The 16,265-nt window shown below is 36.5% G+C and overlaps 1 protein-coding gene across 4 annotated transcripts in view; it reads right to left on the reverse strand.

Moving 5' to 3' along the window:
• The window catches only part of SMARCA2 (SWI/SNF related BAF chromatin remodeling complex subunit ATPase 2), a 106,566-nt gene that overhangs the window by 74,023 nt on the left and 16,278 nt on the right, over nucleotides 1-16,265 (reverse strand). For all 4 annotated transcript variants that reach the window (XM_031610455.2, XM_031610457.2, XM_031610456.2 and 1 more), the window contains 3 exons: nucleotides 6,735-7,064; nucleotides 5,843-5,944; nucleotides 4,668-4,917 (listed from right to left, as the gene is read on the reverse strand). In XM_031610455.2, coding sequence (XP_031466315.2) covers nucleotides 4,668-4,917; nucleotides 5,843-5,944; nucleotides 6,735-7,064 — 682 coding nt within the window. The remainder of the gene's footprint in view (nucleotides 1-4,667; nucleotides 4,918-5,842; nucleotides 5,945-6,734; nucleotides 7,065-16,265) is intronic.

Consider the following 16,265-nt stretch of genomic DNA (forward strand, 5'->3'; position numbering starts at 1 on the left):
GACCTTGTTTTACTATATTTTTCACGTTGACAACCAAGGTCAGGAAGCCAATAGTCACACGGTTCTTGTGAGTTTTACTTACAAGTAAGGATCCTTGTGAACTCCAAATTTTGCCAGGCACTAAAATAGTAGACCCGAAATTTCTAAGTTAACCAAAAGCTGCATGTGGATGTAATTATGGATCATAACTTCTCAAACAGCTGCAATGCTCCTGAAATGTTCACCTACAGAACAGTTAGAGCCAAACTCTGGTTTCAATGACTTTAATGAAATTTAGTCGGTAAAGAAGACACAATCTTTCCAAAATCCTCTTCTTAGCTGTGGATGTAGTAAAACAACTGGATACTGAACACATTTTCAGTTTAATATTTTCATTCTTTTTTGTTGGCACTGGGTGTTCCTTCTTGCTCAATAGAAAAAGGACAAGCACAAAAATTAATCAGGCCACTCCCTATCATTGTTTAAGTTAAGGTAAATAAATGGATTAACCATTTTGCAAACAAATATGAAGTGAAATGTTCACTTACTAATTCTTTAAGAATTGTTCTGTTAAGTTACCACTGGAAATAAAATAGTTTAAAGTACCTCCAAAAGTATAAAATCAAGCAAAAGCAAAAGCTGGCTGGGGTTTGTATTTCTATCATGTAAATCAATCCTAAAAAATCCAAATATACAACCTTCTTGAGATCTAACAAAATATAAAGCAAGCTTACAGTGAACTGTTATGTCCTGTTAGCACTCTAAGCAATCCACCCTGTAGAAAAGACTTCACACTGCTAACTATTTTCTTTCTCATTCTCAAGGCTGCTTACTAATTCCAGGTTAATGTTCAAATTTCTCCAAATTACTTCAAAAAGAGGTTTACACCAGACTACACACAACTACACTTACTCTCTTTTGTGTGTAATTACTGTCCTTTTACAATCCAGCCACAGGGAAAAAATAGGAAAAAAAAAAAAAAAAAAAAAGCATTCTAAGTCACTACTCGCGCTAACTCACTAACACACTCACTAACTCACATAAAACCTGGTCTGTTCTTGAAATAAAGTCCTGGTCAAAAAAACAGTACATATTAATGAAAATCTAGACCACATATAAGGAAGAGTAATAAAAAACGGGAGCTAGATGGGTTATGTATTAAATAAAAAAGAACATTTACTTGTCGATTTTATTTCACACTCTCTTAGAAGTATTAACCATACCATCTTGGGTACTAACAAAAACAGTATTTTCCTGAATAAGTCGGGAGGATTTTAAAAAGAATTTCATGGTAGCCACCTCACCTCAAGCAAATGTCCCAACTACTTGAGGCATTTCAAAATTACAGCCACATTCAAGTCTTGAAAGAGAATGACTGCATTTTCTCAGACTGTTCCTGTCTGTATTGAAAAATACTAATGGCTATAAAGTCAATGGGACCCAAGGAAAGAAGTTTTCCACATGATTTTTACTAGTGTAATCTCATCTTACTTAACTGATACATTTAATTACTCTTTGCAACTCAGCTATCTATCTTCACTGATGCAGAAAGCGGCTTACACATCTACATAGAGATTCCTTTGCAATTAAGCGATGTACACGTCTTCCTCATTAACCAAGGTCAACTACAGAGGTTATGTTTGTGCATTCCAGCCTCTCCTGCACAGATGACATACAAAAGAGGGACTTTGCAGGTAAAAGAAAGAAGCTAGTGACAGTCTATAAGACACTAGCGAGTGCTTTTTTTTCTTTTAATTAGCACTGAAAATGTGGAAAAAAGCATTTCCACATAACAGAGTAACTCTATAATACACTGGCTAGTAATTCTAAAAAATATACTCACTAAAACTGAAAAGCAGTACTTATTTTAAAGAGAGGGCAAAGACTTTGTAAGAGCACAATATGAACTTATCACTTCAGCAAGATTTCAAAGGCCACAAGTTTAACAGCTCTTCACATACCAACTTCAAACTTCCTGCATTAATCAGAATTTTAAATATCTAGGTTTGTTTTCATCCACTGCTAGTAATATAGAGATTAACAACAGTTACCAAGTAATACCATTTTAAGATATACCACAAACAGCTTTCTGGCCCAGTCACATGAATTTAACAACATTCACTCCCCATTTTCCTTCTCTTTATTAATTTATGCCAGAACCCTTTTTTTTTTTTATAATTAAGATCAAGGGTCCTCAGGGAGAAGAAGTAGTATGCTGATGTTACACCAGATTTAAAGCCTTTTCAGAATCATCAATATGTTACTGGGTCCATTACCACTTCTCTGTCTGTATTAGTCTATTTAACACGTGGCTAATGGACAGGATCTCTATATTTTATTTTTAAGTGCCTATTCGATAAATTGTCAAACTACATTATTTCCCAATAGTGAGGAAGGGAAAACAAAATCTCTGTCACTGAAATAAACAATTAAATGTAATTTCTTCCATGTAATAGCAAAAAGTAAAGTATTTCACATTTACAGTATTATATTATGTGCAAGTAAGACACACTTTAATACATAAACCATATAAATGATCCGCAAAGCCATGGAACTGTGTACACAGTAGTTTACATTCTCTTCCAGAAGTCAGCTGTTTAACCAAGTAAAAAATATGTGCCCTGAAAAGAATGGTCAAATACCACGGTATTAGCTTTTATCATGACAATGATGAATTAGCAGTAAATTAATGTGAAACTGTGTTCCCATACGACCAAGGTCACAGAGTACATACAGTAATTTTAAAGAATTCCTGTCCTGGTCAGATTCAAAGCTCAGACTTCCACAACAAATCAGAATACCTTTGGGTCTGTCTTTCGAAATACGGACCCCTAAAACATCTATGTTGTAAGTCTGTTTTTTCATTAAAAATTCATTTCATTTTCTAGGTATTGAAGAGCATAATGCTTTATCAGAAAAGTTAACTACTGAGAGATCTTAAGAGACAACAGTTTCATAAAACTGTCACTAACTTCAAAGGTTATCAGGATATGCGCATTTATACTGTTAAGTGTGAATAGTCCAGGTTTCTGCCTTGAACTTCCCTATACTAAAGCTAAGCCAAGTACTGTCCAAAACATAAAACTGTTATACCACTTTTTAAAAAAAGTTTGTCTTATGTTACTTACATAATTTTAAACAGTGAAAAGAATTCCAGAAGTTGTAAGTATTCCGGTATGCAAAGCAAAATTAACTTCTAGGAAAACTGAATATTAAAAAAGCTTGGGTCACTATCTAAAAACTACTGTAAAGAGTAAAAATGAGACTGCACTATTACAGAATTCTTACCAAGCCTCCACCTCAATTCCACCATCACGAAGGTTCAGGTATTTAGAACCTAATGAATATGCTGTATCTATAGTCAGTTCTAAATACTGAATATAACAGTTATTTTCTGCCAATTCCTACTTCTTCTGCTCATGCATACTAAGTCATAATAGTTTGGCATAAATAGTGCAACAGAACAGGGCTAAAAAATTTGAGATAACTTATGCAGAAAAGGTTGCACTGTATTGATTACACAATTCTTGGATCAGGTTAGAGCTACAGTCATTCTCTTAGAGCAACTGTGGAACTGCATAATTTTGTGTTTTACAAGCTTACTGGAAAACATTTTAGCAAACAGCAATAAAACACTGAAACAGCAATGGCCCAAGGTTAAAAAAAAAAAAAAAAAAAAAAAGAATTACTATAATGGTATAATGGTATGACATAAAATTACTTAAGTATTATTTTATGTAGAAATTGAAAGCTTTTCTGTGATCAAGGCCTATATTCTAAGTATAGAGCCACATACTAAACAACTTCATGGTGCTTTACCTTCACAAAGTGAAAGCCATTAAACCTGTCTTCAGCAAGATCATCATTCCTTTTCACTACCTTTCTGTTACAAACTCATTATTAGAGTAATTGGAAGATGTTTTATCAGTTCAAACCAAGAAAATATGCTGTGTGGTCTCTTATCACCAACGGATAATGATCAGAAACATTTCAGGTGCAGGTCAAGATCCTTCTTGCTCTGCAGATTCTCAAGGCTAACTATTGCTGTCTTAAGGGTCTTGATGACAGCCAAAAAGCATGAGAAGTCTTTATCTAATTCTGAAAGAAATGTTATCCTCTATAATTTATAGGAATATAAATCATCAACAAATTGAGGCACTCGGGAGGCAACTTTTAAGACCATGGTTTCCTGGTAACCTCTTCTTTAATCTTGCTTATGACCTCCTTACTCTTTGAAGTTCAGCCAAACTCATGATCACACTAATAAAATTTGCTCTAGCCACTAACTTTTATCGCCTCTTGACTTCCATTATTCCCTTTATAACTTGTTTGTAATTTTGAAAACTTCCCACACTAAATTTTTTCTCTGTAGATTATGAGGATGCAGATTTCCTAACTTGTGTCTTTTGAAGCGTCCAATAACACAGTAACCAAGCAGAGTTCCTGAGCCTGTTTTAAACTTAGTTGGTTTGCAATGATACTGACTGCACATTTTCCTATTTCCTAACTTGAGATGGAATTAGATTATCTCTTTTAGTCTGATGTTTCCACATTTCTTTGACATGGTTCCTCTCTGGAAACTCTATTTCTTTGATTGTCAGTACCACATTGGATTGCAAGGACTCCTTGTTCAGAAAGTGAAAAATAACAATCTGCACATATACTTGAATCATACTATTCACTTTTACCTATATTCCCTTTCTTGAAGAATTTCAACAGGGTCTAATCCTTGTGGCTTTTGAATAGGGCTGATGCGATTCTGCTTTTGTTGCAGCTGAACAATGGGGGAAGGCTGTCCAGGTGGTGGCTGTGGTACAGAAGGCCCAGGCATAGCAGCAGCAGGCTGGGCAGCAGTAGGGGCAGGAGAAGGCCTCCCACTCAGAGATGGTGCTGGAAGTTTCTGTGGTGCACTGGAGACACTCATATCTGGGGTTTGGCCTGAATCATAAAAAAATACTTATTCATAACATGAAATATGGAACACAGGAAGAAATTCAAGACAATTTCTGCAGAAGAATGTGAATTCAGAAAAACATTCAGAATTACCAGATAAACACACACTTCATTCTGCATTTAAAAAAAAATCTACTATCACAGTCCTCTATCTATCTGTCCTCAGATTCGTCCACGAGCAACAGCAATGTGTAAGATTTCTGCTGAACGAGAAACGAAACGAATTATTCTCAAGTCTGTAATACTACATTCACCTTTAAATTTATCTTAAAAAATAAAATCAAAATATATTCTTAGTAATTTCTAATGAATTTCAATACGATCCTCCTTTCAAATCATAAATGAGCTGGTAAATCCAAATCCAAATATTTTTATTCCAAAAATTATTATCACACTAAGTCGTGTAAAAATGTTACAGTGTTCTTCACATCTCAAAGACCACACTGTACTTTCAAAGCAATTTAAAAAAAAATAAAAAGCTTCAATCTGCCATGAATGAGTCTGAAGTTTGAAAACTTGAGTTTACAGCAACAAAGAATACAGTTGAAAGACAAGCCTCCTGCAATTAAGCATGCTGAGAATACCACGTAAGTGTATATTTTATGGGTATCCCTCAGGCAGCTTATGTATTTCACTTTGATTTTAAAAAGGTGCTTCATGTTCAGGCTGCCTAACTGCAATAACTTCATCTGGCCAAGTCACTCATAGATGAATATATAGTTAGATTCTCCTTGATATTTAAGTCCTAGGCATAGAAAAGGTTATGCTATTTTGTCTTACTTTTTATGCTATTTTGTATTACTTTTAACTTTTCCTTTTTTCTTCCCTCTATATTTTTCTTGGTCTCAACCTACACTGTTTTACCTTAACTCTGTGTATGAAATTATATGAGATTTATACTCCCCTGTACCTTCATTCCAAGTTTTAGAAGTAATGGCAGCTGTATGCCCAGGTATTCCTGCAGCTGGCCCTGGTCCAGTTGCAGCACCACTCATTGCATGCATCCCAATACCTAACAATTTGACAGAGGAAAGAATCATATTAAGGAACAAGCATCCAACAACTATTCTGCTTTCTAGCATGCTAGCCTTTTCAGGCAAGTAGTATTTCTGTGCATTAAATATGGTTTTATGAAAATTTTACTTTGAAAGAAAATATATAACAAAGCTTAGTAAAATCATGTATCCTAAAAAAAATGTATCCTCTACTTGTTAGCAAAGTGATAAATACCAAAACAAACTATTAAAATCATTACTAAGAAAAAAAAAAAACAATATCAGCTTAGCACTAAATTTCTAATACTCCCTCAATAATGGAAGTGTTCAAAAAATATAAGAGGTACAGAGTGTTAACAAAGTTTTCTCAAGACCAAAGTGTGCTTTGCTTACTGCACTGTAAGATTTATTATCATTGGAAGAGAAAGACTAATAAAGAAAATTTTACTTTCCTTATACATACTCAACAGCACATTATACATGGTTTGTTTTACTTTCATCTGCTCCAAATTTTCTATCTGTTTTTACCACATAATAACAGGAAACTGGAAATTACTCTAAGAGTAAAATTGTGATTGATAAATTATGATTAACACTCAAAAAACATCAGGTATATTTGAGGTGGACACTTCTATTTCTGTGTACAATATTCTATTAATAATAGGTAGGTTCTATGCACTTCCTCAATAATAAAAAGTTCAGAATGCTGACCCAAATTATAATCGTGAACACCATGTTTCTGTAACATTCCACAAGTAGAACTTCAAGAATTACTTGTGCAATAACACAAGGCCTAGCTGCACTTACCAGACTGTCTGTTGAAGGCACTGGGAGGCTGCTGTTGTTGAATGCCAGGAAGGGTCCGCTTTCCCTGAACAGCAAGCTGGAGGTTTTCTGGCAAAGGCTGACCCCTAGCTAACATTTTGTATGCTAGAATCTGAGCCCGAAGCTGGTGCAGCTGTACAGGGCTGAAAGGGGAAGGACCTCTGTTGGGTTGACTCATAACTTGCGGGTCCCCAGGTATAATAGGTCCTGGCTGGCTGGGAGTCATCTGGGGTGGAGTTGGACCTCCTCCAGACATCGGACTGGATACATGTTCTGGTGCTCCTAGTGGAGACGGGTGTGGAGACATATAACCTAAAACAGATGAAATGATCACAAGTTTAGCACCCCGGCTAGTCAAATCTATATTCCACCACATTTATTTGGCAGTACACAAGGTATAAAAACACCTCTCTCAAGTCAGGATGGTTGTAATATTTTCTGCAAGAACAAAGTGCCACCTGAAATTAGCTACGTGAGCTGTTGTTTGAGCAGTTATGGTTCTGTGGTTCAAATATTCCTAAAATATTTCTTCCTCATATTTGGAGAATGACAAATTTTAACATGAAATACAACAAAGAGACATCAGAACGGCAGACCAGTTCTAGACTAGACTCAGGAGAGACATAATCCTGTTGGAATGCATCCAGATAAGGGCCACAAAAATGATCCAAGGGATCCAAGACCTCACCTATGAGGACAGGCTATGAGAGGGCTGGGGCTGTTCAGCCTGGACTAGAGAAGGCTCCAGTGTGACCTGAGAGCAGCCTTTCAGTATCTAAAGAGGGGTTACAGGAAAGAAGGGGACAGACTCTTCAGCAGGGTCTGTTGTGACATAACAAGGGGAAATTATTTCAAACTTAAAGAGGATAGATTTAGTCTGGATATAAGGAAAAAGTATTTTACAGTGAAGATGGCAAGGCACTGGAACAGGTTGCACAGAGAGGTGGTGGGTGGCCAGTCAAGGGCTCTAAATAACTTGATCCAGCAGTGGACATCCCTGTTCATTGCAAGCTAATTAGACTAGATGACCTTTTGTTATCCCTTCCAACTCTAAGGATTCTATGATTCTAGTTCACTGTATATTTTGCAACTTGATGTTTTAAGTTCTGTGTTGTTGTTTTTTTTAATGCATTTGCATCAAAGAACACCTACTCACTAACACAGACCTTCCTTGCAAAACTCTCCAAACACAAAAATAGGAAGTATTTAGTTTATATATGACTGCTTCTTAATTGACAAAGATTAAATATGTATTTGTATAAGACAAATAATATCAAATGTCTCTTTCTGTGGATGCCTATCTTGGAACTGGAACTTCAGCTGCCAACGCAAAACATCCCTTAAGAAGCTACTGAAAACGGCAGGACTCAAATGAAGCTCCAAGAGAACAAGCAAAATCCTGAATCAAATGGCACTTGAATCTTATTTTTTATCACTTCAAATGATGAAATATTTAAAAGAAATCTTGACTTTCACTAGAAATTAAGAAAACTAATGATTAAAGTGTCAAAGGATCATATATGCAAAATCTTTCTGCCAAACAGAGTAAGAAATTTACATGCTTACAGAAGAAGATAAGAGAATTTTATTTAGATACAGAAAAAAATATTGAAATGTAGTTCAGTATGGTATTTACCTGAATGGTCATTTCAGCCATCAATTATTATTATTTTTTTTTAATAAAAGAATCAAGTATAAGCTCACAATAAATAACAAGAATGCATAACGTTTTAAAACATACAGTAATTGTGCCAGATCAAGGCATTTTTTTTTTCTTATGATGAGAAATGAATAAGGCTTTCCCACTGATAGAGTGGTCAATATTAACATCAGTTCATGTGAAACTCTCAACCAAGAAAAAACACCTACTCACTGACACAGACCTTCCTTGCAAAACTCTCCAAACACAAAAATAGGAAGTTGGGTGCAAAAATCATTTAAAACTAGGGCTGGAGAAATAAACTGTTTTGAGGTCATATTCTGGCAGGCAGATGGTAAGATGACCCAACACATCTTCTTTCATCTTTAAAACTTATCGGAAAGCAAAATGCAGTTAATTTAAAAACAGTAGGGACAATGAACATGGTTTGTGAAATTGTAAAATGTTGATGAATTCTGTAAACTATCCTAATACGAACTCCAACAAATACCAATCATTGATTAAAAGTATACACAGGTTAGGTGCCAGAACCTTGAACACCTGTAGTTCTTATGCTTGCACTTACTAAAAGCAATTTAAACTACCTGAACTATTCAAAATCGGTCTGTGGGCCACTCCCATGTTAGACTAACTGCATTTTACTTTTACTCTCAATACCACAAAAACAGAGCAAATTATCATAGAGGCATAGAATGACCTGGGTTAAAAAGGACCACAGTGATCATCTAGTTTCAACCCCCCTGCTACGTGCAGGGTCGCCAATCAGGTTGCTAGACCAGGCTGCCCAGAGCCACATCCAGCCTGGCCTTGAATGCCTCCATGGATGGGGCATCCACAACCTCACTGGGCAACCTGTTCCAGTGTGTCACCACCCTCTGTGTGAAAAACCTCCTCCTAATATCTAATCTAAACTTCCCCTGTCTCAGTTTAAAATCATTCCCTCTTGTCCTATCACTATTCACTTTTGTAAACAGTCATTCCCCTTCCTGTTTATATGCTCCCCTCATGTACTGGAAGACCACAATGAGGTCTCCCCAGAGCTTTTCTGCACCAAGCTAACCAAGCCCAATTCCCTCAACCTTTCTTCAGAGGAAAGGTGCTCCAGCCCTCTGATCACCTTAGAGGCTCTCCCCTGGACCCATTGCAAGAGCTCTGTGTCTTTCTGGTGCCAGAGGCTCCAGGCCTGCACACAGTACTCCAGATGGGGCCTCACAGGAACCGAGTAGAGGGGGACAATCACCTCCCTCTCTTTGCTGGCTACTCCTTTTTTAATGCATCCCAGGATGTAGTTGGCCTTCCAGGCTGCCAGCACACACTGCTGGCTCATGTCCAGCTTCTTGTCTGCCAGGACCCCCAAGTCCTTCTCCACAGGGCTGCTCTCAGGGAGATCTTCCCCTTGTTTGTATAAATACTTGGGACTGCCCTGACCCAAGTGCAGCACCCTGCACTTGGCCACTTGGCTTTATTGAGCGTCATTATATCCCCCGTTTCGGTCCACTTTATATAGCCTCCATCAAATGAATACCAGGCTTCTTTTTGCAGATTCTTCTCATTCCTCTTACAAAATAAATCTAAACATACATTTAATTTTCTGGATAAGTCTGCTTACCATTTTAACAATTTAAAGTAAATTTCATACTTTCAGTATCAATACAGACACTTCCAGCAGAGTTCATTCACATAAGCTGAAAACATTAACACAGCCCAAATTCAGTTAAATGCAGTAAGATTATTATTTAAACAGCCAACTATGAAGTCAGAGCAATGGACTTCCCTTTCTATTTAATCTATTAGCATTAAAATAAGGGTTTTAAGACTAAAACAAGGACATCATTGTGCTTGAGCTCAAGAAAAGAAAACTGGATGCTGGAAATAGTCAGGAATGCCACCCTTTCTAAAATTTGGCAGTGAAAAGCAGTAACTGTTGAGGAGACAGATACCAGCATTAACTGTTGAGGAGATATAAAGGTCGCCTATAAATTGGTGTCAACATCTGTAAGCAATGGTGTTGGAATATGATTGCAACAAAAATGTAACAAACTGTCTCAACTTGCAAGATATTATTTCTGCATGACCAGCTTACCACTGGACATCAAGAAAGTAAAAAATCCAGCATCTAAATAATAAAGGTGCATGCTTTAGTAATTATAATTAGTTTAAAAAGTAAATAAATAAATGCAAAAATCTCAGACTAGTGACCCTTATGAAAAAAGAGAATACATGTTTATGAGCAGAATGACAGATTTAATTTAGAAATGTTTTTGACTTACTCATCAAGGTAAGTCTCATCACCTCAAAAAGGATCCACTTCTTGTTTCTTCACAGACTGTAATAATCATTACTTTGAAAATTCTGTCCTGACTTGCTCTAAATTCAGTGGTCCTCATTTCAAGATTGTTCATTTGCAGCATATGTTCAGACCATATATACCTACAACCACATGTGCAGTTCAATTTATTTCTAATTTATAATCCACATTTATATGCACATTTTCTAGATCCTCAAAATCATGGATGCACATTTTCCAGTGAGCAGCAGATTTCAATGTTTTATGTATTTATTTATTTATGCACTTCGTGTTGTTGATAGGTTTTTTTGTGTTTGTTTTTTTTTTTTTTTAAGTGCATGCATGCTTTGATACTTAGAAACACACGTTTGAAAGAACTTTTTTTTTAAAAAAAGGTTTTAATTGGAACACTTAATGTTTAGATTTAATCTGATTTTGTGATCACTTTAACCATGCACCACATACAGAAGGACTGTCCATGCATTTAGCACAAATTCACAATCCACTTTCCTATTCACCAAGAAGTAAAACCACTGTTTCCTTCTCTAACTTCACAGTTCTCCTCAAAATCTTGGAGTCTCTTGTTCACAGATTTCTGACATTAAGGGAGCTCTATGGTTATTGCAGTCTATCTGACACAAATAAGACAGACTTAAAGCCTTCACCTTCTACAACAATTCCCTCCCTTTGGGTTACAGAATTTATCAGAAAGACATCCACCACTGACTTACACGTCAAGTGACATAAAACCTACCACAAATATTTGAGTAATCCTTATCGCAAAAGTTAATAATCTTCTTCAAATAAGAGACAGATTTTTAATATAGCCTGAATTCATAAAACGTGAATTTGCAGGTATCAAAATTGCCTGTACTTTTTTGAGTCATCCATTACATTCCATTCTACCATCTGGAAATGAGGAAATTGATCAAGAATATAAAAAAAAATGCAGCTCACCATTCTCTAAGCAAAAATGCAAGTTTTCCAAGTTTCAAAATCATTATTTTATGTATTTTCTACTCAAGACACCATTACATGGAATCATTAAGGATGGAAGAGACTTTCCAAGATTATCTAGCCCAACCACCTGCTCAAGCAGGGTCAGATGCATCAAGCTGCCCAGCAACATGTCCAGAAGGGTTTGGAGATTATCTCCACGAACAGGTATTAGACAGTCTTCACAGATAACAGTGGCACTGTTCAGCCACTCCTACATTGAAAAATTGTTTTCTGATATTCCAGTGGAACTTTGTATATTTCCATTTGTGCATTTTGCCTCCTGTTCTGCCACTGGGCATCACAGCAAAGAATGTGGCACTTTCTTTGTTGCTTCTTTTGTTCAGTATATGAGGTCTCACTTAGCTTCTCTTCATATGACAGATGTTCCAAACATTTGATACTACCTTAAATATTTCTCAACATTGTTCTTAACTGCAGGTATTATAATGTAATGTGTTTCATCCAATTTACTTTTGCTCCTGGGTGCATGCACTACATTCCATTCCATAGTTTCAAGCACTGTATATAGGAACTTGCATTAAATTCTGCCAGAGCAACCAGAACTTTTTTCAGCATCATCGCATCCTATGACATAATTCTACACAAGGTACACAAAAGACAGCTATCAGCAATGATTTTGTACTTATTTCCAGATCACTGACAAATATAAGTGCTCCAAAAGTTATGCCTCCTATTTTATTATGTTGGTCCACGATGCTAGAGGTGGATGTTGATGGTACAGCAGAAGAGAGAGAATCTTCTCACCAATATTCCATTATATGTTGTTGCTATGCAACAGGTGGCAGCAGAAGGGCAGTCTGACATAATAGCATCTGACTTGGAAGTACAGATACAGCAAAAGTATGTCACTGAATTCCTCCATGCAGAAAAAAAAAAAGGCACCCGCTGACATTCATAGACACTTGCTGAACGCTCGTGGAGAAACAGTGAGTGTGAGTGAGGCAGTGGGTGGTACGTTTAAGCTGTGGCAAAAAGGATGTGGAAGACAAGCCACATTTCAAATGGCCACGCACAGTTGTCACACCACAAAATGAAACGCACCTGGATCAACCCATCCACTCAAATCTGGAGATTACAAACAGGACTGTGTACAGAAGTGAATATTGGCTTCAACACACAGTAAATAACGATGGCAACATTGGAATATCACAAAGTTTGCACCAGGTCAACAAATGCTCAGACAGAAAAAGAACAAACACTGTTTGGAAGTTTGTCAGGATCTGCAGAACCAATATGAAACTGAAGGTGACAGTTTCCTGGATCACATTATTACCAGTGACAAGATGCGGTGTAACTACCAGGAGCTAGAATCAAAACAGCAGCCTACGGAGTGGACATGTGTGAATTCCCCAACAAAGAAAAAGTTCAGGATGCAGTCCTCAGTGGGTAAAGTGATGTGCACCACCTTTGGGATAGGAAAGGGATGGTGCTTCCAGACTTCATGGAACCCGGACAAACCATCAGCTCTGACTGCTGCATCACAACACTGACTAAGCTGAAAGCCTTAACTTCCAGAGTCAGGCCAGAGAAGACATCCTTTCTCTTGCAACAGAGTAATGCAGGCCCTATACCAGTCTGAATATCATGGAACACACTGCCAGTTTTCACTGGGCTGTCCTACCACACCCACATCGTAGACCAGACTTGGTGCCTTCTGACTTCCATCTGTTTGGGCTGATGAAATATGGACTGCACAGGCAACATTTTTCTAACAGTGGAACTGTCAGAGCAGCTGTGAAACAGTGAGTCACCTCTGCTGGTACAGATTTTGATGAGCACAGCATGCATGCGCTTGTTCACTGCTGGCAAAAATGCACAGCTAATGGTGCTGACTGAAAAACAGTATTTTGTAGCTGAGAGTTTGCTCTATCAAATAGTGTTATTATGTCCTTGTATCTGCTGTAGTTTCCATGCAAATAAATAGAAGACATCACTTTCAGAGCCTAGATATTTTGAACAGCACTGAACCAAAAACAGACATACAAAACGAACTCCAAATATTCCCAATAGGATGACCAACTTCCAGTAACAGTTTTATAATCTAACATTTAACAAGTTTAATATATTTAATAGAACTTATATTGATTTTATACAGTGCTATTCCTCTCTTAAATTGCTGTCAGAGAGTAACAATCCAATCCAAGCACCTTTTATAAGTATATTAGGCCATCCAAGCTGTGCCCATCATACTACTACTCGCTTTACCATTACACGGGCTAAGTCTGATTGTGCTACTCACTGTAAAAATACCATTCTGCATCTGTTTATAGTTTAATAAATCAACCTAGTTTACAGTCCCTAGAAAAATAACAGTACATTTGTTTGACAGTACTGGTTTTTCAATAAAACTGTTTCCAATGGCCTGCATCATAGACAGCCATACAAATTAAAAGACAGACAAAATTCTTTATTTTACCTAGAACCAGTGCTAGGCAAACCATGACATGTAACCATTCTGCTTACATGTTTAAACTAATTGCAGAAGTCCAGAATCACCCATTCCATAGCGTTCTGAACATTTTCAGTTACTTTCCTTTGAGCTTTTGAAAATAACAATAATCATTACATGTATTCACCTACTTTGATTTCAGGCCTACAAGCAATAAACCACAAAAAAAAAAAAAAAAAAAAAAAAAAGACCTAGAACCAATAATGCGTAATTTCTACTTGATTTGCATCTTGTTAAAACTATATATAACTAATGCAAACTCAAGGTGCTACTCCAATATCTCCAAGTGGTATACTATACCATAAATTTTGGTTTCTAATAACATACCAAACATAACTGCAGATTTTGTCCAAATTAGAAGATTCACTTCACATCTCTCCATGTATTTGTAGAAAAGTAACATTACTCCCTCTAGTGTGGGCACTCACTGGGAGAAGGGTTTCTTTTACTTTTACTTTTTACTTGTCTTTTTTTTTAAAGTCTCTTTTACTACATATCCTATTTTCTCAGAGGTTGTGGAAACACAACTCTAATTGCCTGGTACATCAGACTGAAAGTAGGATACTACATGCTGTAGGGCTATCAAGAAGAGTGCTTTTCTATCATGGAAATATACACACTAGGTCAGCAGCCAAGATCTTCCTATCACCTCCAAGAGCTTCTACTGCTACCAACTTCATTCATGAAAAAACAAACGTATAAGAATAAAAACAGATGGCAAACAAGCAAAGAAAGCGGAAAAGCTCCTCATTAACATGGAGTACTTTAAATAGTTGTGTTTTGGAGGTTTGTTTTTTTAAAAAACTGTTTCTTGAAAAAGCCTATTCAGGTGAGAACTTTGGTGTTCTTGATTTACCTTGCAACCGTTGCTCACATACAACAAGGAGAGAGCAAGAATCTGCAATCTTTAAGCTGCCACAGATACTACTACCACTATGACCTGATGCAGAACAACACAACTGAGAAGTCTGATCTCAGCTAGCACAGAAAAGAAGGCAACTTAGTTTTCTGTAATTGAAGCATTCGCAATTTTTGTTACTGTATATTTGAATTGACTATGTTTGAACTGGACCCATTTCTCACCTTCGAACTAAATATTCTGTTCATTTTAAGGAACAGTGTCATTACAAGCAAAACAATGAATGTGAATGCAAAGTCAGGTAAAATTTTGCTCTCAAGTGATTGTGCTTTTATGCTACTGAAGTCAGTGAAAATGTTTTAATCAATGGAGAATTTGTCCTGGTAGAAGTTATTTTTCAGTTAACTGATACTAAACAATGAAATTGGAGAACAATACTTCATAGTGTTGAAGGTTCAAGATAGAGACTCCAATGATGCATTAGCCATTAGGGTCACACTCATAGTAAACTGCAAAGCCACAAAGTAATCCAGGTAAAATCATTTTTGCTAGCCTGTATCTGTTTTATCCTTCCAGCAATTTTCTTACTCTCTGTAATAAGCGTGTAAACACAGCAAACAAGTCTCTTAACATATCAAATGTGTATCAAATCAGAATCTTAACTTCAGGTGGGATTCTTCAGGTGTTACAGTAATACAGTTAACTTTACAATATCCCAAGTCTCATCTGCTGAACTAATTAATACTGCCAGATATTACCAGTTAAATCTCCAGCATACTGAGCTGCTTACAAAATGCAGGTCCTTTTATGCTGCAAGCTAAATGACATAAAGATAAGTAGCAACATAGTAAAAGGCGTTCCTATTTTCTGACATAAAAAAAATAATTGGCAAATAGTTTGATCAGCCCTTGATCAAACAACACAGATATTAAAGAAGATTTCTTCAGGTTTGCTTGGACTCTTCTCTTACCATTCCTTCATCAATGGAATAAAATAGATAATATTCTATTGCATTTCCATTTAGCTACATCTGTTTAACAGACAAAAGCTAACATCTGTAAAAGACTTACTCCAATTATTTGCCCTTGCCACGGAGTTGAACCTTAAGAAAACGCCTTTTTTTCTTTTTTCCAATACATGACCAATAAACAATCCAGACAGGATGTTATTCACCTTGCTGCCTGATTTGAGCTAAATTTTTCCAAGCAAAGATGAATGAAATAATTAGAAAACTATTC

The sequence above is a fragment of the Phasianus colchicus genome, chromosome Z (genome assembly GCF_987193195.1).
Source record: "Phasianus colchicus chromosome Z, bPhaCol1.hap1.1, whole genome shotgun sequence".
In the NCBI taxonomy this organism is placed as follows: domain Eukaryota; kingdom Metazoa; phylum Chordata; class Aves; order Galliformes; family Phasianidae; genus Phasianus; species Phasianus colchicus.